Source organism: Vipera ursinii (assembly GCF_947247035.1).
Source record: "Vipera ursinii genome assembly, chromosome: Z".
In the NCBI taxonomy this organism is placed as follows: Eukaryota; Metazoa; Chordata; class Lepidosauria; order Squamata; family Viperidae; genus Vipera; species Vipera ursinii.
In genome coordinates, this window is record NC_139517.1 from 73,689,424 (window position 1) to 73,702,975 (window position 13,552).

General features: G+C 34.8%; 1 protein-coding gene across 5 annotated transcripts in view; it reads left to right on the top strand.

The window, feature by feature from the left end:
* Positions 1-13,552, top strand: part of TRAK1 (trafficking kinesin protein 1) — a 109,018-nt gene that overhangs the window by 43,920 nt on the left and 51,546 nt on the right. For all 5 annotated transcript variants that reach the window (XM_083378336.1, XM_083378335.1, XM_083378334.1 and 2 more), the window contains 5 exons: positions 1,776-1,852; positions 4,566-4,682; positions 9,717-9,817; positions 10,298-10,406; positions 12,445-12,523. In XM_083378336.1, coding sequence (XP_083234462.1) covers positions 1,802-1,852; positions 4,566-4,682; positions 9,717-9,817; positions 10,298-10,406; positions 12,445-12,523 — 457 coding nt within the window. In that variant the 5' untranslated portion in view covers positions 1,776-1,801. The remainder of the gene's footprint in view (positions 1-1,775; positions 1,853-4,565; positions 4,683-9,716; positions 9,818-10,297; positions 10,407-12,444; positions 12,524-13,552) is intronic.

The following is a 13,552-nucleotide window of genomic DNA, read 5'->3' on the forward strand; positions in this document are numbered from 1 at the left end:
GTTCATTTGGATGTGTGTATATTTCCTATGTAGAAAAAAATGTTCACCTGAGTTTTACTATTAACCCTGGAATGCACAGAATCATAGGGTCAAGGCATATCATAAATATTCTCATAGGTTATAATGTGTCGTTCTTCTGATAATAATTGAAAGAAATGGTATTTTTTAAAAAAGGACATTGAAAGTGTTATATTCAAAACAAAAGTTGTCTAACCAAGGACACATTAATGTAAATACAAGTTTTCCAACCTAGTTATTGCCCTAATACACTTGGGACTATGCTTTCTTGGCAGAATTTTACAGATTTTATTGAATCTGCAAAATTGCATTTATGTTAATTATCATCTCTTCTGAAACAAACATGCAAATTCTATTATAAATCTCAAAAAGGAACAAAATTGCAATATTTCATAGTGGTAATCCAAACAATTAAGCACACTGCTGGCATAACTCCCATAGGCACTGAAAGGTCAAATTTAAGAAAAGATATGACATGGTATGTTTTGTTAGATTTTTATGAATTAAAAATGCTTTTGGAATATTTACATGTAAGATTAAGTATCAATATGCAACAAAGGTCTTTTACTGAGATAAAGAAATAAAAGGAAGTAACAATGTGGCTTTAGTACTTACTGACAAAGCCACTTTCTTTAATTGTTTCTATATTTATTGAAAATATTTGCCAGGCCACCTATCTTAGAGCATAATTCTGTGTGGTTCACAATACCAATAAAATTACAAAACAAAAATTGAAAACCTAGCTCCTCAGTCATTTTCCTAGGATGCCCAACAACCATCCATAGTTTTGATGTCCAGTCTGTAGGATAGGCAGATAACTCAGTTTTAATAACATGAGCCACTCTATCCTAGGACCAGTTTCATTGGTGAAATTAAAGATAAACATGAACATCACATATGCTTTTGTTTCTTGTTTATATATATAACTTTAGTTACAGGATTTTGTAAGTCTTCAGGTGCTGTAAATCCAGCATCCTTTAATGCTGCTTTATTTATAACAAAGTGGTGTTTAATCTAGTACAAACTGAGGTCTATGTAGCAAACAGTGACAATTTTGAAGATATGAATTAATTTCATGCATGTTTGTTCCGGAACTCAACATGATGGAGATAATAACATAAAATTTAAATGTTAAAAACATACTTGTATTATACTGTTTGAAATATGAAAATACTTCTCCTTTTGCTTTTTCCATTATACTGATGAGAAATAGAATAAAAACAAACCTTTATTGGATCAAAATGGTTGAGGAATATAGAAACTGGTCTTAGTGGAAATTCTCTCTGGAATATTGGTCATCTGTTTCTAAAATTGCAGGTCCTAAATTATGTGCAACAGTAAACTCAGTGGTATGCCACGGAATATTTTGCTACTTAATGAAATTGTTAGTGAGTTCATTATGGTGCCCCGAGGCATATTAAAGCACAGTTTGAGAATTGCTATGTGCACCTTGCCCTGATAAAGTTTGGGAACCTCTGAACTAATATTTTAGTGGGATAATAGAAATGAGATATTAATTTCAAGATTTTGAAATCTTGTTAGAACTCTTGGAATTACTGGGAACATAAGGTGCTTTCTAAAATGCCCCATCGAATATAATATTAGATTAAGTGAAGCACACTCCACAATTTAACATGATTTATATATGAATGAACTCATACAGAATTGATTATTTGAAAAAATAATTTTGTCTTTTTGGTATATTAGATTTAAATTTATTTTTGTATAGTAGGTAAAACATTACTGTTTTATTTCAGTTTTATGTGCTGAACGAGTGGGCCAGATGACTAAAACATACAATGATATTGATGCTGTTACACGTCTTCTTGAGGAAGTAAGTACCCTATGTTCATATGGTATGGTAACATGGTTGTAACACAGTAGTCAACGTTTGAATCTTTTCAGGCTTCATGAGGTATGCAGGATATTGAAATAATCACGACATATTTGATGCTTCTTTAATTTAGCTCCTGGTAGAAGCATTACTGGAAAACTGCTCAATGCTTAATTCCCAACATGCTATTTATTTATTCAATTCTATTTCAGTTCAATATAATTTATTACTCTGGTGATGTCCATAAGGCTTAATATTAATAGGACTCTTGATTACAGGATTTCCTTAAAATAGTCCTATAAACATTGAACTGCTACAAGTAACTATTGCTAGAATTCAGAAAACGTAATTAGAAGATGCAAAGCCACTGCTTCTGTTCATAACTTTTATTATAGCTGTTTCTTATTTTAAAAAAAAGCTGTCATAAGATTAAAAGTATGTTTTGATCTTTCTGAGCATAGTACTGACTTAGGCTCAGACCTTAAGATTTAATTGCTTCTTGATAGAGGTCAAAGTAGGAAACTATAAACCAATCTAAATCACAGTTATCAGGATTCTGCTAGAAATTTGTGCCAAACTGATCCGCTGCCCTTTTTTTCACTACGTTAAAGGTCCAACCTTCACCTTTTATCTCCACTGAGAAAATCAACATTATGATTGTTATAATGGAACCAATGCTTTGTTTGTGTTCAAATGCATTATTGAAATAACATTGCTTTAGCTCAATTAAGTATTAGTTGTTGGACTCCAAACCTTCAGTATCTTCTGAAAATGAGAGGACCACACCCATGATTGTACCTTGTAGATTAAAAGAAAGTAAATTATATTAAAGCAAAATAAAACTTCTTTCAATTTACATAAAGTCTCTTTCAGTTCACATAAAATTGCCTACAATATCTGTTGATGGATGTGTCCATCTAACTTTTTTCTATTTGAAGTTTGCCATCACCATCTTCTGAGATGTTTTTTTCAATTTCCTAATTAGCCTACACGTCCTTGTATTCCCTATACAGTAAATCTCCCACCAATTATTGAAAAGGTAAAGGTTTCTCCTCTCTAGTCATTTCTAACTCTAGGGACTGGTGTTCATCTCAGTTTCTTAGATTAGGTAGCCAATGTTGTCTGAAGACATTTCCGTGGTCATGCACTTAGCATGACTACACACTGAGATGCTTAGAACTCTGTTACCTTCCCATCAAAATGGTAACTATTTATCTACTCGCATTTGCATGCTTTTGAACTGCTAAGTGGGCAGAGTTGGGGCAAGCCTGAAGCTGCTTCACTTTTAAGATCAATTCTGATCAGTCAAATCCTATATAGCAAACGTATAATTTTACTTTAAATTAACTTTTATTATATGCAAATTAAATCAAATTTAGTCTTTGTTCTGGCCCTGTTCATTTTTTTTTTGCCCTAACCTTTTCTAGTTTTTGGAGTATAGGCTCCAGCATACCAGTCAAAGCCTAAGGGCATCATACAGATAAAACTATGTTGCCAGTCCTTGTCTACTAAGCTTATTCAGGGTCCCAAGCTTTGGTGGTTTCTTAATTTAAAAAACAAAAAACAAATTCAAGCATGTTTGAATTATTGGCAGTATCCCTTGAATGAAAAGAACAGTTTGTCATGTTGCTATGTCAGAAATGTTACTATATCTTTTTGCATAACCATCCAGAAGTTTATTTATTAGAAACTTTACCAGAAATATTTGGTTCCTATAGATATCATCTCCTGCTTTCTAGTTTGGTGCCTTAACTGCTAGACCAAAGTGGCTCTCAACAGGCTCTCACAGTGTGCTATAAATATAAAACAAAGACAACTTCTTAAATGACAATACTTACCAGAAACATTGATTCTCTAAAGCAGGGCTGTCAAACTGGCAGCCTGCGGGCTGTATGTGTCATGGCGAAACCGCACACACCCCATTGCCGGCAATGGAAAAAAAGTCACAATATGTTGCGACACATCACATGACGTTGTGAGTTTGACAACCCTGCTCTAAAGCTACTGAAACACCTAGATTCTTCCATAGTTCTTCCAATTCACTAATTTTCTTGTAACTATTGATATAAGACATATTCTAGCATATGGCTTTTACTATTGCCTGAACATAGCCATTGCATCACCTGCACTACAAACGAAAAGACTTACAGGATTATAAGGACTTAATCTATGTTGTTTAACCTTAAGTCCCTTTTCATTGCTGAGTTATTACTTTGCCTTTTGTCATAGGCAGGTATTGAATACAGAATGTAGATTTTACACTTCGACCTCTAACAAAAAATACATAATTTTGTTATATCTTCTATAAATGCAGTGGTATCTAAGAATTTGTGAACATCCATTTGCCACACAGAAATCTGAAGCTTTGGATCATTTTTCCCAATGGTATAAATTATATTCCTCAAATTAAGTGGGTGTCTCCAGCAGAACACAAAATTAAAGAGGCTGGTTTCAAAAATAGACAAAACAAAACAGATTTTCTAGTTTTTCTTTAGAACATAGATTCAACCTAATTGTACTTTCCAATGATGGTCATTTCCTTTGTGAGCCATGACTCAGATTTCCTTCCTTCCTTCCTTCCTTCCTTCCTTCCTTCCTTCCTTCCTTCCTTCCTTCTTTCTTTCTTTCCTTCCTTCCTTCCTTCCTTCCTTCCTTCCTTCCTTCCTCCCTCCCTCCCTCCCTCCCTCCCTCCCTCCCTCCCTCCCTTCAACAGAAAGAACGGGATTTAGAATTAGCTGCTCGAATTGGACAGTCATTGCTAAAGAAGAATAAAACTCTTACTGAGAGAAATGAACTTCTTGAAGAACAAGTAGAGCATATCAGGGAAGAGGTAAGAATAGTCACGTATGCATTACACAGAATATTTTTCCTTGTTCCTGCTTCAAATGTAACCTGCTTGGCTTTACTTGCTGGTATATAAGTTTTGATTTAAGCAGGTAGTAACAATAGATCCAGGAACTGTTTGACTTTCCAACATTATTTATTTATTTATATCCCATTTTATTGTTTTTATAAATACAGTTGCAAGAAAAAGTATGTGAACCCTTTGGGGTTGTGTGGAGTTTTGCATGAATTGGCCATAAAATGTGCTCTAAACATCATGTAAGTCACAACAATAGAAAAAATACTACACAAACATTAGCTGTTGTCATGTTTTAATTGAACATAAGATGGAAACATTCACAGTACAGGGTGGAAAAAGTATGTGAACTCCTAGCCTAATGACTTCTCCAAGAGCTAATTGGAGGCAGGAGTGAGCCAACCTTGACTCCAATCAGTGTGATGATATTGGATGTGTTGCTGACAGCTGTCCTGCCCTTTAAAAACACACACCTGTTTTGGGTTTACTGGTCTCAAGAAGCACTGTCTGATGTGAACCATGCCTTGCAGAAAAGAGCTCTCAGAAGACCTACGATCAAGAATTGTTGACTTGCATGAAGCTGGAAAGGGTTACAAAAGTATCTCCAAAAGCCTTGATGTTCATGTGTCCACGGTAAGACAGACATTCTACAAATGGAGAAAGTTTAGCACTGTTGCTACTCTTCCTAGGTGTGGTCGTCCTGTAAAAATGACTGCAAGAGCACAGCGCATAATGCTTAATGAGGTTAAGAAGAATCCTAGAGTGTCAGCTAAAGACCTACAGAAATCTCTGGCACATGCTAACATTTTTGTTGACACATCTACAATAAGGAAAACATTAAACAAGAATGGAGTACATGGGAGGACACCACAGAGGAAGCCATTGCTGTCCAAAAAAAATATTGCAGCACATTTGAAGTTTGCAAAAGAGCACCTGGATGTTCCACAGCACTACTGGCAAAATATACTGTGGACAGATGAAACCAAAATTGAGTTGTTTGGGAAAAACACACAACACTATGTGTGGAGAAAAAAAGGCACAGCACACCAACATCAAAACCTCATCTCCACTGTAAAACATGGCGGAGGGAACATCATGGTTTGGGGCTGCTTTGCTGCCTCAGGGCCTGGACGGATTGTTGTCATTGATGGGAAAATGAATTCCAGAGTTTATCAGGACATTTTGCAGGAAAACGTACGACCATCTGTCCGCCAACTGAAGCTCTGCAGAGGATGGGTGATGCAACAGGACAATGACCCAAAGTATACAAGTAATTCAACAAAACAATGGCCTCAACAGAAAAGAATACGCCTTCAGGAGTGGCCCAGTCAGAGTCCTGACCTCAACCCGATTGAAATGCTGTGGCATGACCTTAAGAGAGCGATTCACACCAGACATCCCAAGAATATTGCTACACTGAAACAGTTTTGTGCAGAGGAGTGGTCCAAAATTACTCCAGATCGTTGTGCAGGTCTGATCTGCAACTACAGGTTGAGGTTATTGCTGCCAAAGGAGGGTCAACCAGTTATTAAGTCCAAAGGTTCACATACTTTTTCCACCCTGCACTGTGAATGTTTCCATCTTATGTTCAATTAAAATATGACAACAGCTAATGTTTGTGTAGTATTATTTTAAGCAGACTGTGTTTTTCTATTGTGACTTACATGACGTTTAGAACGCATTTTATGGCCAATTCATGCAAAACTCCACGTAGTCCCAAAGGGTTCACATACTTTTTCTTGCAACTGTACTTCAAGACAACAAACGTACCTTCCTCTTCTTATTTTACCCACAACAACAAACCTTTGAGATGAGTTGGGCTGAAAGAGAGTGACTGGCCCAAAGTTCCCCAATCGGCTATCATGTTTAATTAAGCAGGGACTAAACCTCACGGTCTCCTGGTTTCTAGCCCGATGCCTTAACCACTACACCAAAGTGGCCGTTTAACTCTTGGATATGTTTTCCTTCCTCATTATCAAACTGTTACTGTAATCCCTGCCACACCTTTGTGGACTCATAGGTTTAACTCCTTTTTCTACCAGCTTCTTCTGAGTCATACACGTATGTCAGAGCTTAGGAGGGAAAGGAAATATTCTGAATAGCAGGATTTTTTGAGCTCATTCCGATTCTTCAGCTCTTCTCCATTTACTTTTTATGTCCTATGTACTATATGTACTTTTTATAAGGTATGCTGCAATATTAATTAAGATTACAGGTAGTCCTTAAGACACAATCAGTCATTTAATGGCCATTCAGTGTTACAACAGACTCCCAAATGTACAATTCTATTTCAAATTTAGAGTGGCTGCAGCACCCCGACAATCATTCTCCCTGACGACAGACCATAGGAATGCTGCAATTATCTTGACATATTTCTTTTTTACTTAGTTTTTAAACATCTGGCTTTTGTTTTCTTTCATATCATACCACACATTTATGAATATAATTCAAACTCTTATTTCTTTTCTTCTGTCTCAAAAAGAGGATTGTTTCCTTTCCCAGCTTTAAATAATTGTATTTGTTATTTTACACAACTCTTTCCCATGGTATTAATTATTAAAATTGAAACATACATTTTGTAAGGTTAAAAAAAAGAATGTATGTACCAGAGAGTATATTTTATTACCATGTACTTCAAATATAATCTATGGTTTGTGAATTGTAAATTGATTCTATCAATTGTAAATTTACTTTTTGTTTATCATCTCACAAAGCACTATTGCTAATACAGATATAATGTATTCTTTCCTTGCACAAAGGGCCTAATTCTGTTTCAATCAGCAAGTATGGCCCAGCATTTTAAAATTTTATTATTTTGATTTATTATAGAAGATGTTTTACAGAGGATTTTCTGCTTCTTTATGTGAAATTGCTCTAAAGGTAGATCTTGACTTTTAATTTTAATTGAGCCTGGAATTATAAGTCATAAGTTGAGGCATTACATGAATGGACCTAATTTTTCAACATTTTTTGCAATGGTTGCAAAGCAAATGACATGGTTATTAAGCTAATGCTGCAGTCATCAAGCAAATCCATTTTCTCCAATGGATGTTTTTTGTAAGTGATAAGTCATAAGTTGAGGACCACCCATACACAAATACTTTAACTTTCATCTTCTTTTGTAAGTTGCCCAGAGTTGATCCAATGATGAGATGGCTGGCATATAAATTTAATAAATAAATAAATTTCTCTAGCAACTCCTTGTATATACTTAATGCTATAAAATAGACATTCTGCATATCAATTAAAGCACTAAGGCTTTGTGAAATTTCAGTCATAAAGTAAATTCACTTCACAGGCTTTATATTTGTTCAAAACGGATTTGGTCCTGGTTCTTTGCTTCTCATGATTAAAACAAAACAAAATCTTTTTAAAAGTACAGTAGGACATAACACAGTCTCTACAGTGCTACAGAAAGGTCTAGGCCTTCAGAAAGCTGTGGAAACCACATTAGGGAAGCAAAATAGAGTACTTTGTTCCTTATTTGTGCGACAGCCTTGTGGAAGTGGACGGCATTTTGAACCATCCACAAGTGGAATGCATTAGGGCTGTTAAATGGAGTGTTTATTCCTTTAGCCATATGGCCAATTCCAGAATTGTGCCATGCTGCTACGTGACAAGGCAACCAATTCCTGTGCTATGGAAGGCTTTGTTCAAAAGTAAGTGAGGAGGAGTTTGTGACAGCGGATGGAGTGAGAATCAGGCATACTGCCAGTGGGGAGCCGTTGGGAGATGGAAACGCTTGCAAGGACCTGGTGCAAGGGGAAAAGTCCAGTAGAGAGCAATCTGGGGACGGTAAGGGCCTCTGGGAATCCAAGGGGCTGGAAGTAGAGCATGGGATGTCTGAGGAAGTGAGGGAGACCCAGGGCAGGTGGGTCTGACCAGTTCTGGGCCTCCCCCACTTCTGAAGCATCCTATGCTTTGCTTATTAATGTGTGTTCATTAATGGCTGCATCAGGGAGATAAGTGGATGGTGTGGTTAAGTGAGGCCATTTCACTTAATGACTACCACCACATACGACCATAATGGGCAGGCTCCATTACAATGATCTCTTGAAGAGTGCCTGTCCTTTGCTAAAGCTAAGTTGGTGGATCAGTGGCCCTCCAGATGTTACTATTAGTAGTAAAATAGTCTGTAGTGAGAGATGCTATGACTTGAGGCATGGTAACAGTAGAGGTACAGGTTTTCTGTTCCTGTGCTAAAGCAAACACTAAAGAAACCTTTTTAAAGATTTGGGTGATTTGGCATTTTGAAGCCCATTCTATTAATGTTACTGGGCAGGCATCATACTTGGTTTATGCAATCTAGTTTGAGGAGATGAATAGATTTTATGATTAGAGTTACTCTGAGATAAGATGAGCAACCAATAAAATTTTATAAATAAACAATTAAAATAAAACTGCTAGTGCTTTGTACACATATATTGTACAGTAGCAATAAGAAGTCTTATATTGTGATTTGGCACCAAACTATGGCAAGGTTCAGTTGGTGTACTATAACCTAAATAGCTACAAGTATACAGGTAGTCCTTGACTTATAAGAGTTATGACCTACTTGAGAAAGGGGTCTTATGGCCTTGATGCAAAGTTGCCCTCTGCAGTCACATGACCACATTTCAGGTGCTTGGCAACGTGTCTGCATTTATGACCATTTGAATGCCCCACATTTTACAATGGTTTTACAATAGTTTTTTGAAAACTGGAATTTCAGAACTCAACAAAACCGCACACATAGTAGCATTTACCACCATTACATTTGCTTAATGACAACTACCAAAAACTTATAAAATTGGACCAGTCAGATGCAGGCTCCATTACAATTATAACTTAATTGTATAGATAAAACACGGTGATGAATTAACTGCTTTGAATGAAAAGTTGTGGTAACACTGTAAGTATAGTCTTGGAATTCCTGATCTAAACTTTTTTTCCTGATTTGGAACAGTTTTCTGTTTCTACTTAAATGTAAACGCTTATTGGTATTTTTCCCTTTAATTTGTTTAGGTTTCTCAACTGCGTCATGAGTTGTCCATGAAAGATGAGCTGCTTCAGTTTTATACCAGCGCTGCTGAAGAGAGTGAGCCAGATTCCATCTGTTCAACTCCGTAAGTCTAGGATAGGAAACTTAGGTTACTTAGGTTGTGTAAAACTGTTTCAAGTATGAAATTTCATACAAAGCTCAAAACACTTTCAAAATGTTTGAAACAACTTTATATTTAGTATAGGATGCTTCAGAAGATTGCCCAAAACAGTTTGAAACATTTATTCTTATATATATTTGTGCTATCTTCTTCATTTCTTTATATATGCTCTATTATACGAATATTGTTTTTAAAGATTTTATGAATTCTTTTTTATAATTTCATGTAGTAAGCAGAAATTGATTTTTTTGCTATTTTATAACTTACAGTTCCACATTAAAGGTGTGTAGGAAAAAGGAAATGATATAAATTTAGTTAATCTACCAAAATTCTATGAAACTCTTGAATTTTAAGCAGTATTATTATTGAAAAGTTATTGTGCAACTCTACAGGAATTATAAATAGAGACTATATATAAATGCTTTAAAATATATATTTTACTAGATTGAAGAGGAATGAATCATCTTCATCCGTCCAGAATTATTTTCATTTTGATTCTCTTCAAAAGAAGCTGAAGGATCTTGAAGAGGAGAATGTTGTCCTTAGATCAGAGGTAAGTTTCATTGCTCTTTAGAATTATAAATTTGTCTTCGGTTTTCCTGTATATATTAGCAGCTTGACAAAAAGACATAACTGATTCTTTAATAATACATGTCAACATCCTTATGTATATATTGTCTTCTATTTCTTTTTACAGATGCAACTGTTATAGTTAGGGAAATCAAAATGTTGTTGAATAACAGACTACAGAGTGATGTGTATTATTTATAGCAGAATTATGGGATTTTTCTCCAGATTTAGAGTGGGCCAAATATGTGCTGCATAATAGAGAACATAAACTCACAGCTGAAATGCTGGAGGAAAAAGATACTGAAGAGAAAGAGATTTGGAAAGTATGATTAGAAGGATAAGTCTGAAATAGAAACCTGTCTTCTAGCTATCTGAATTATAAGATTAAGAATAGTTATTTATTGTCAGGGAAGACGAATATAATTTGCTAAGAATCTTCTTGTTTTAAGAGCTAGGAGAATAGTCTAAAACATGGATGATCAACCTTTTGACTTTCCTGGGCTGCACTGAGTGAAAAGCAATTGTCTTGGGCTACATATAAAATATATAATATACACTTAATAACATTAAAATTTATGATCTTGTGTGGCTGCATTACTAGCTGCCTAGGGTCACATGCATCCTATAAGCCACAGGTTAGTCACACCTGCACTGTTTATCTAAGTTGTAATCTTAGGAGAACCTTTAATAAAAGTTAATTTGATTCTTTTTTCAAATATAAAAAAGAGAGAGAGGACCAATGACTATGTTGTTCCATATTGTCTACATTCTACCAACTTGCATTACCTGATATAAATATAAACATAGATACAGATACAAATATATCAATACAGATATACTGTAGGTATATATAAATATGAACCAATGATAATAAATAAATGGTAGTGTGTAAAGTACTGAACTAAAAGCAATGAAATCTGTGTTTCTTGTTTTCCCTTAAGCATAGAAGATAGCTTGGAGACTTTGGACCAGTCATTATTTCTTAACTGTAGACTGGGAAATTGAAAATAATCAATCTATTAGCCTATATACTATTCCTTATCTTAATAAGGAAGCCCATACCTTGCAATAGTCAGAAGCATTGCAAACATTGTAAGTGGTGCAATTTGTGCTTGCAGGTGGGCCCTGTTACCCTGGGTATAATGGGATGGGGAACAGGCTGTGACCTCCAGGGTTCCTGCAGCTTTGCGCAACTATTGGTTGGTCTGGATGGGTAGCTGAAATGGCAGGAAAGACAGGCGGGTGGGGGGATTGAAGTGCCTCTGCAGTCTTGAGTGCAGGCAAACTTCCAAGCACCTGAATTTTCATCATGGGACTGCAGGGGCCCTCCAGTGGCTGTAATTTTAGGCGCAAATTGTAAGTCACTTCGTTCAGCACATTAGTAATTTCAGACAGTCACTGAACAAATGATCATAAGTCAAGGACTACCTGTAGCATTGCATTGACTGATATTGAGCAGTACATTTAATTATCATTACTATTTTATTGCTATATTGTAGGAAAAGTGTTGCTTTGTTCCTATGGTAAGCTTTAAAATGATTTGGTCAGTCTAGAATGATCATGTGATGATCACTTTACAAAATTGTGTAATTCACTTTATATAATTAAATCGTCTTTTGAAGTTTATTATAATTTACATCCAATGTAACTAAAACATAACCATTTAAATGATTCTTGAACATGTTGGCATTTTTTTCAGGTTTGTTAGTGAGCATATTTTTCCCTTTAAGAATTTGTGAAATCACTTTAATCTCCATTAAAGTTTCTTTATCAAATAGATTACATTTTTATATTTCAATTATCCCTGATGTCGAAATTATTTTATATATTTCTCTTTTTAACATTAGTGACAGTTTGTTATTAATTCACAATATTTGCAGAGGAAAAGGGGAAGGATGAAAGTTTTGGCTGTCCATGAATATTCTGTACTGTTATGAAAAACCTATTTTTTAAAAATCAAATAGCAGTGCAACAATAGCAAGATGTTAATTGAGTTTTTCATTTCTTGATATTGTAAACAGGCCTGCCAGCTGAAGACTGAAACCATTACTTATGAAGAGAAAGAACAGCAACTTGTAAATGATTGTGTAAAGGAGCTCAGTATGTTTTCTTCTTTGCTTTCTGGCAGAGTGGATAGACTTTCAGATAATGGGGTTTTGCCCGAGGTGGTGGATTCTATGCCATTTAGTTATGCATCTTTTAAAAAGCGATGTGATTAATCTAGTGTATATTGCCTACAGTTTATCTTCTGGCTGTGAGGGAGGGAGGGGTAATGGATGGACAGATAGATGTAGATAGATAAATAGATAAGATGGATGGATGGATGGATAGATATTTGATTATTTAGTACTTCCAAATTTGTATTTTAAACATGATTCATACTTTGCTTACTTATCTTTTAAGCTCCACAACCTTAAGTTTTGTTGGAGAGGAAAAATTAAGTGCATTCTAATTTAAATACATTTTAAAATAGTTAAATGGCCTCATGCAAATTAAATGGCGGTGGAAATTCCAAGAGCGTCCGGACTATGTTGTATCAAATATAATTTGCAGTGTTAACTTGAAAATGTATTTTTCTTATAGATTTGACTCATTCTTGATTTATAATAGTTCATGTTCACAATTGTTTAAATGGCATAATTAAATGAGTGCATCTATGGATTATGTCAGGTATTATTTTATCAGTAATTAGTACAAATGTAGTGAATGCAATTAAAATATTTTGTTGTGGTTATAACATGGAAATTCTTGGAATCTAATGTTACTTTATTAAGTGAAGCAAAAACTATTTCATAATACTTAAAATCAAACTGTATCTTCAAAATACCATGTTTGCTTTAAATTTTAACATCTGCAGTTAAGTGATTGGAACTATGTGTGATTTGAAAATCATTGGTATAAACTGTACTAGACATAGATTTCTTTTCTTTGTTCAAATGATCCAACTTTCTCTCAATATAATTTAATCAAAATATTAATATGGTATGAACTTATTTTTTAAAGATCTGCAGTTCATCTTTTTTGGAGTTATGCAAAGACTAATTTATAATAGTTTTATAGTGGGCAAAAACTAAGTTTGGTCCAGTGAAATAACACTTCTACTTTATTAAATAATTGTTCAATAAAGTG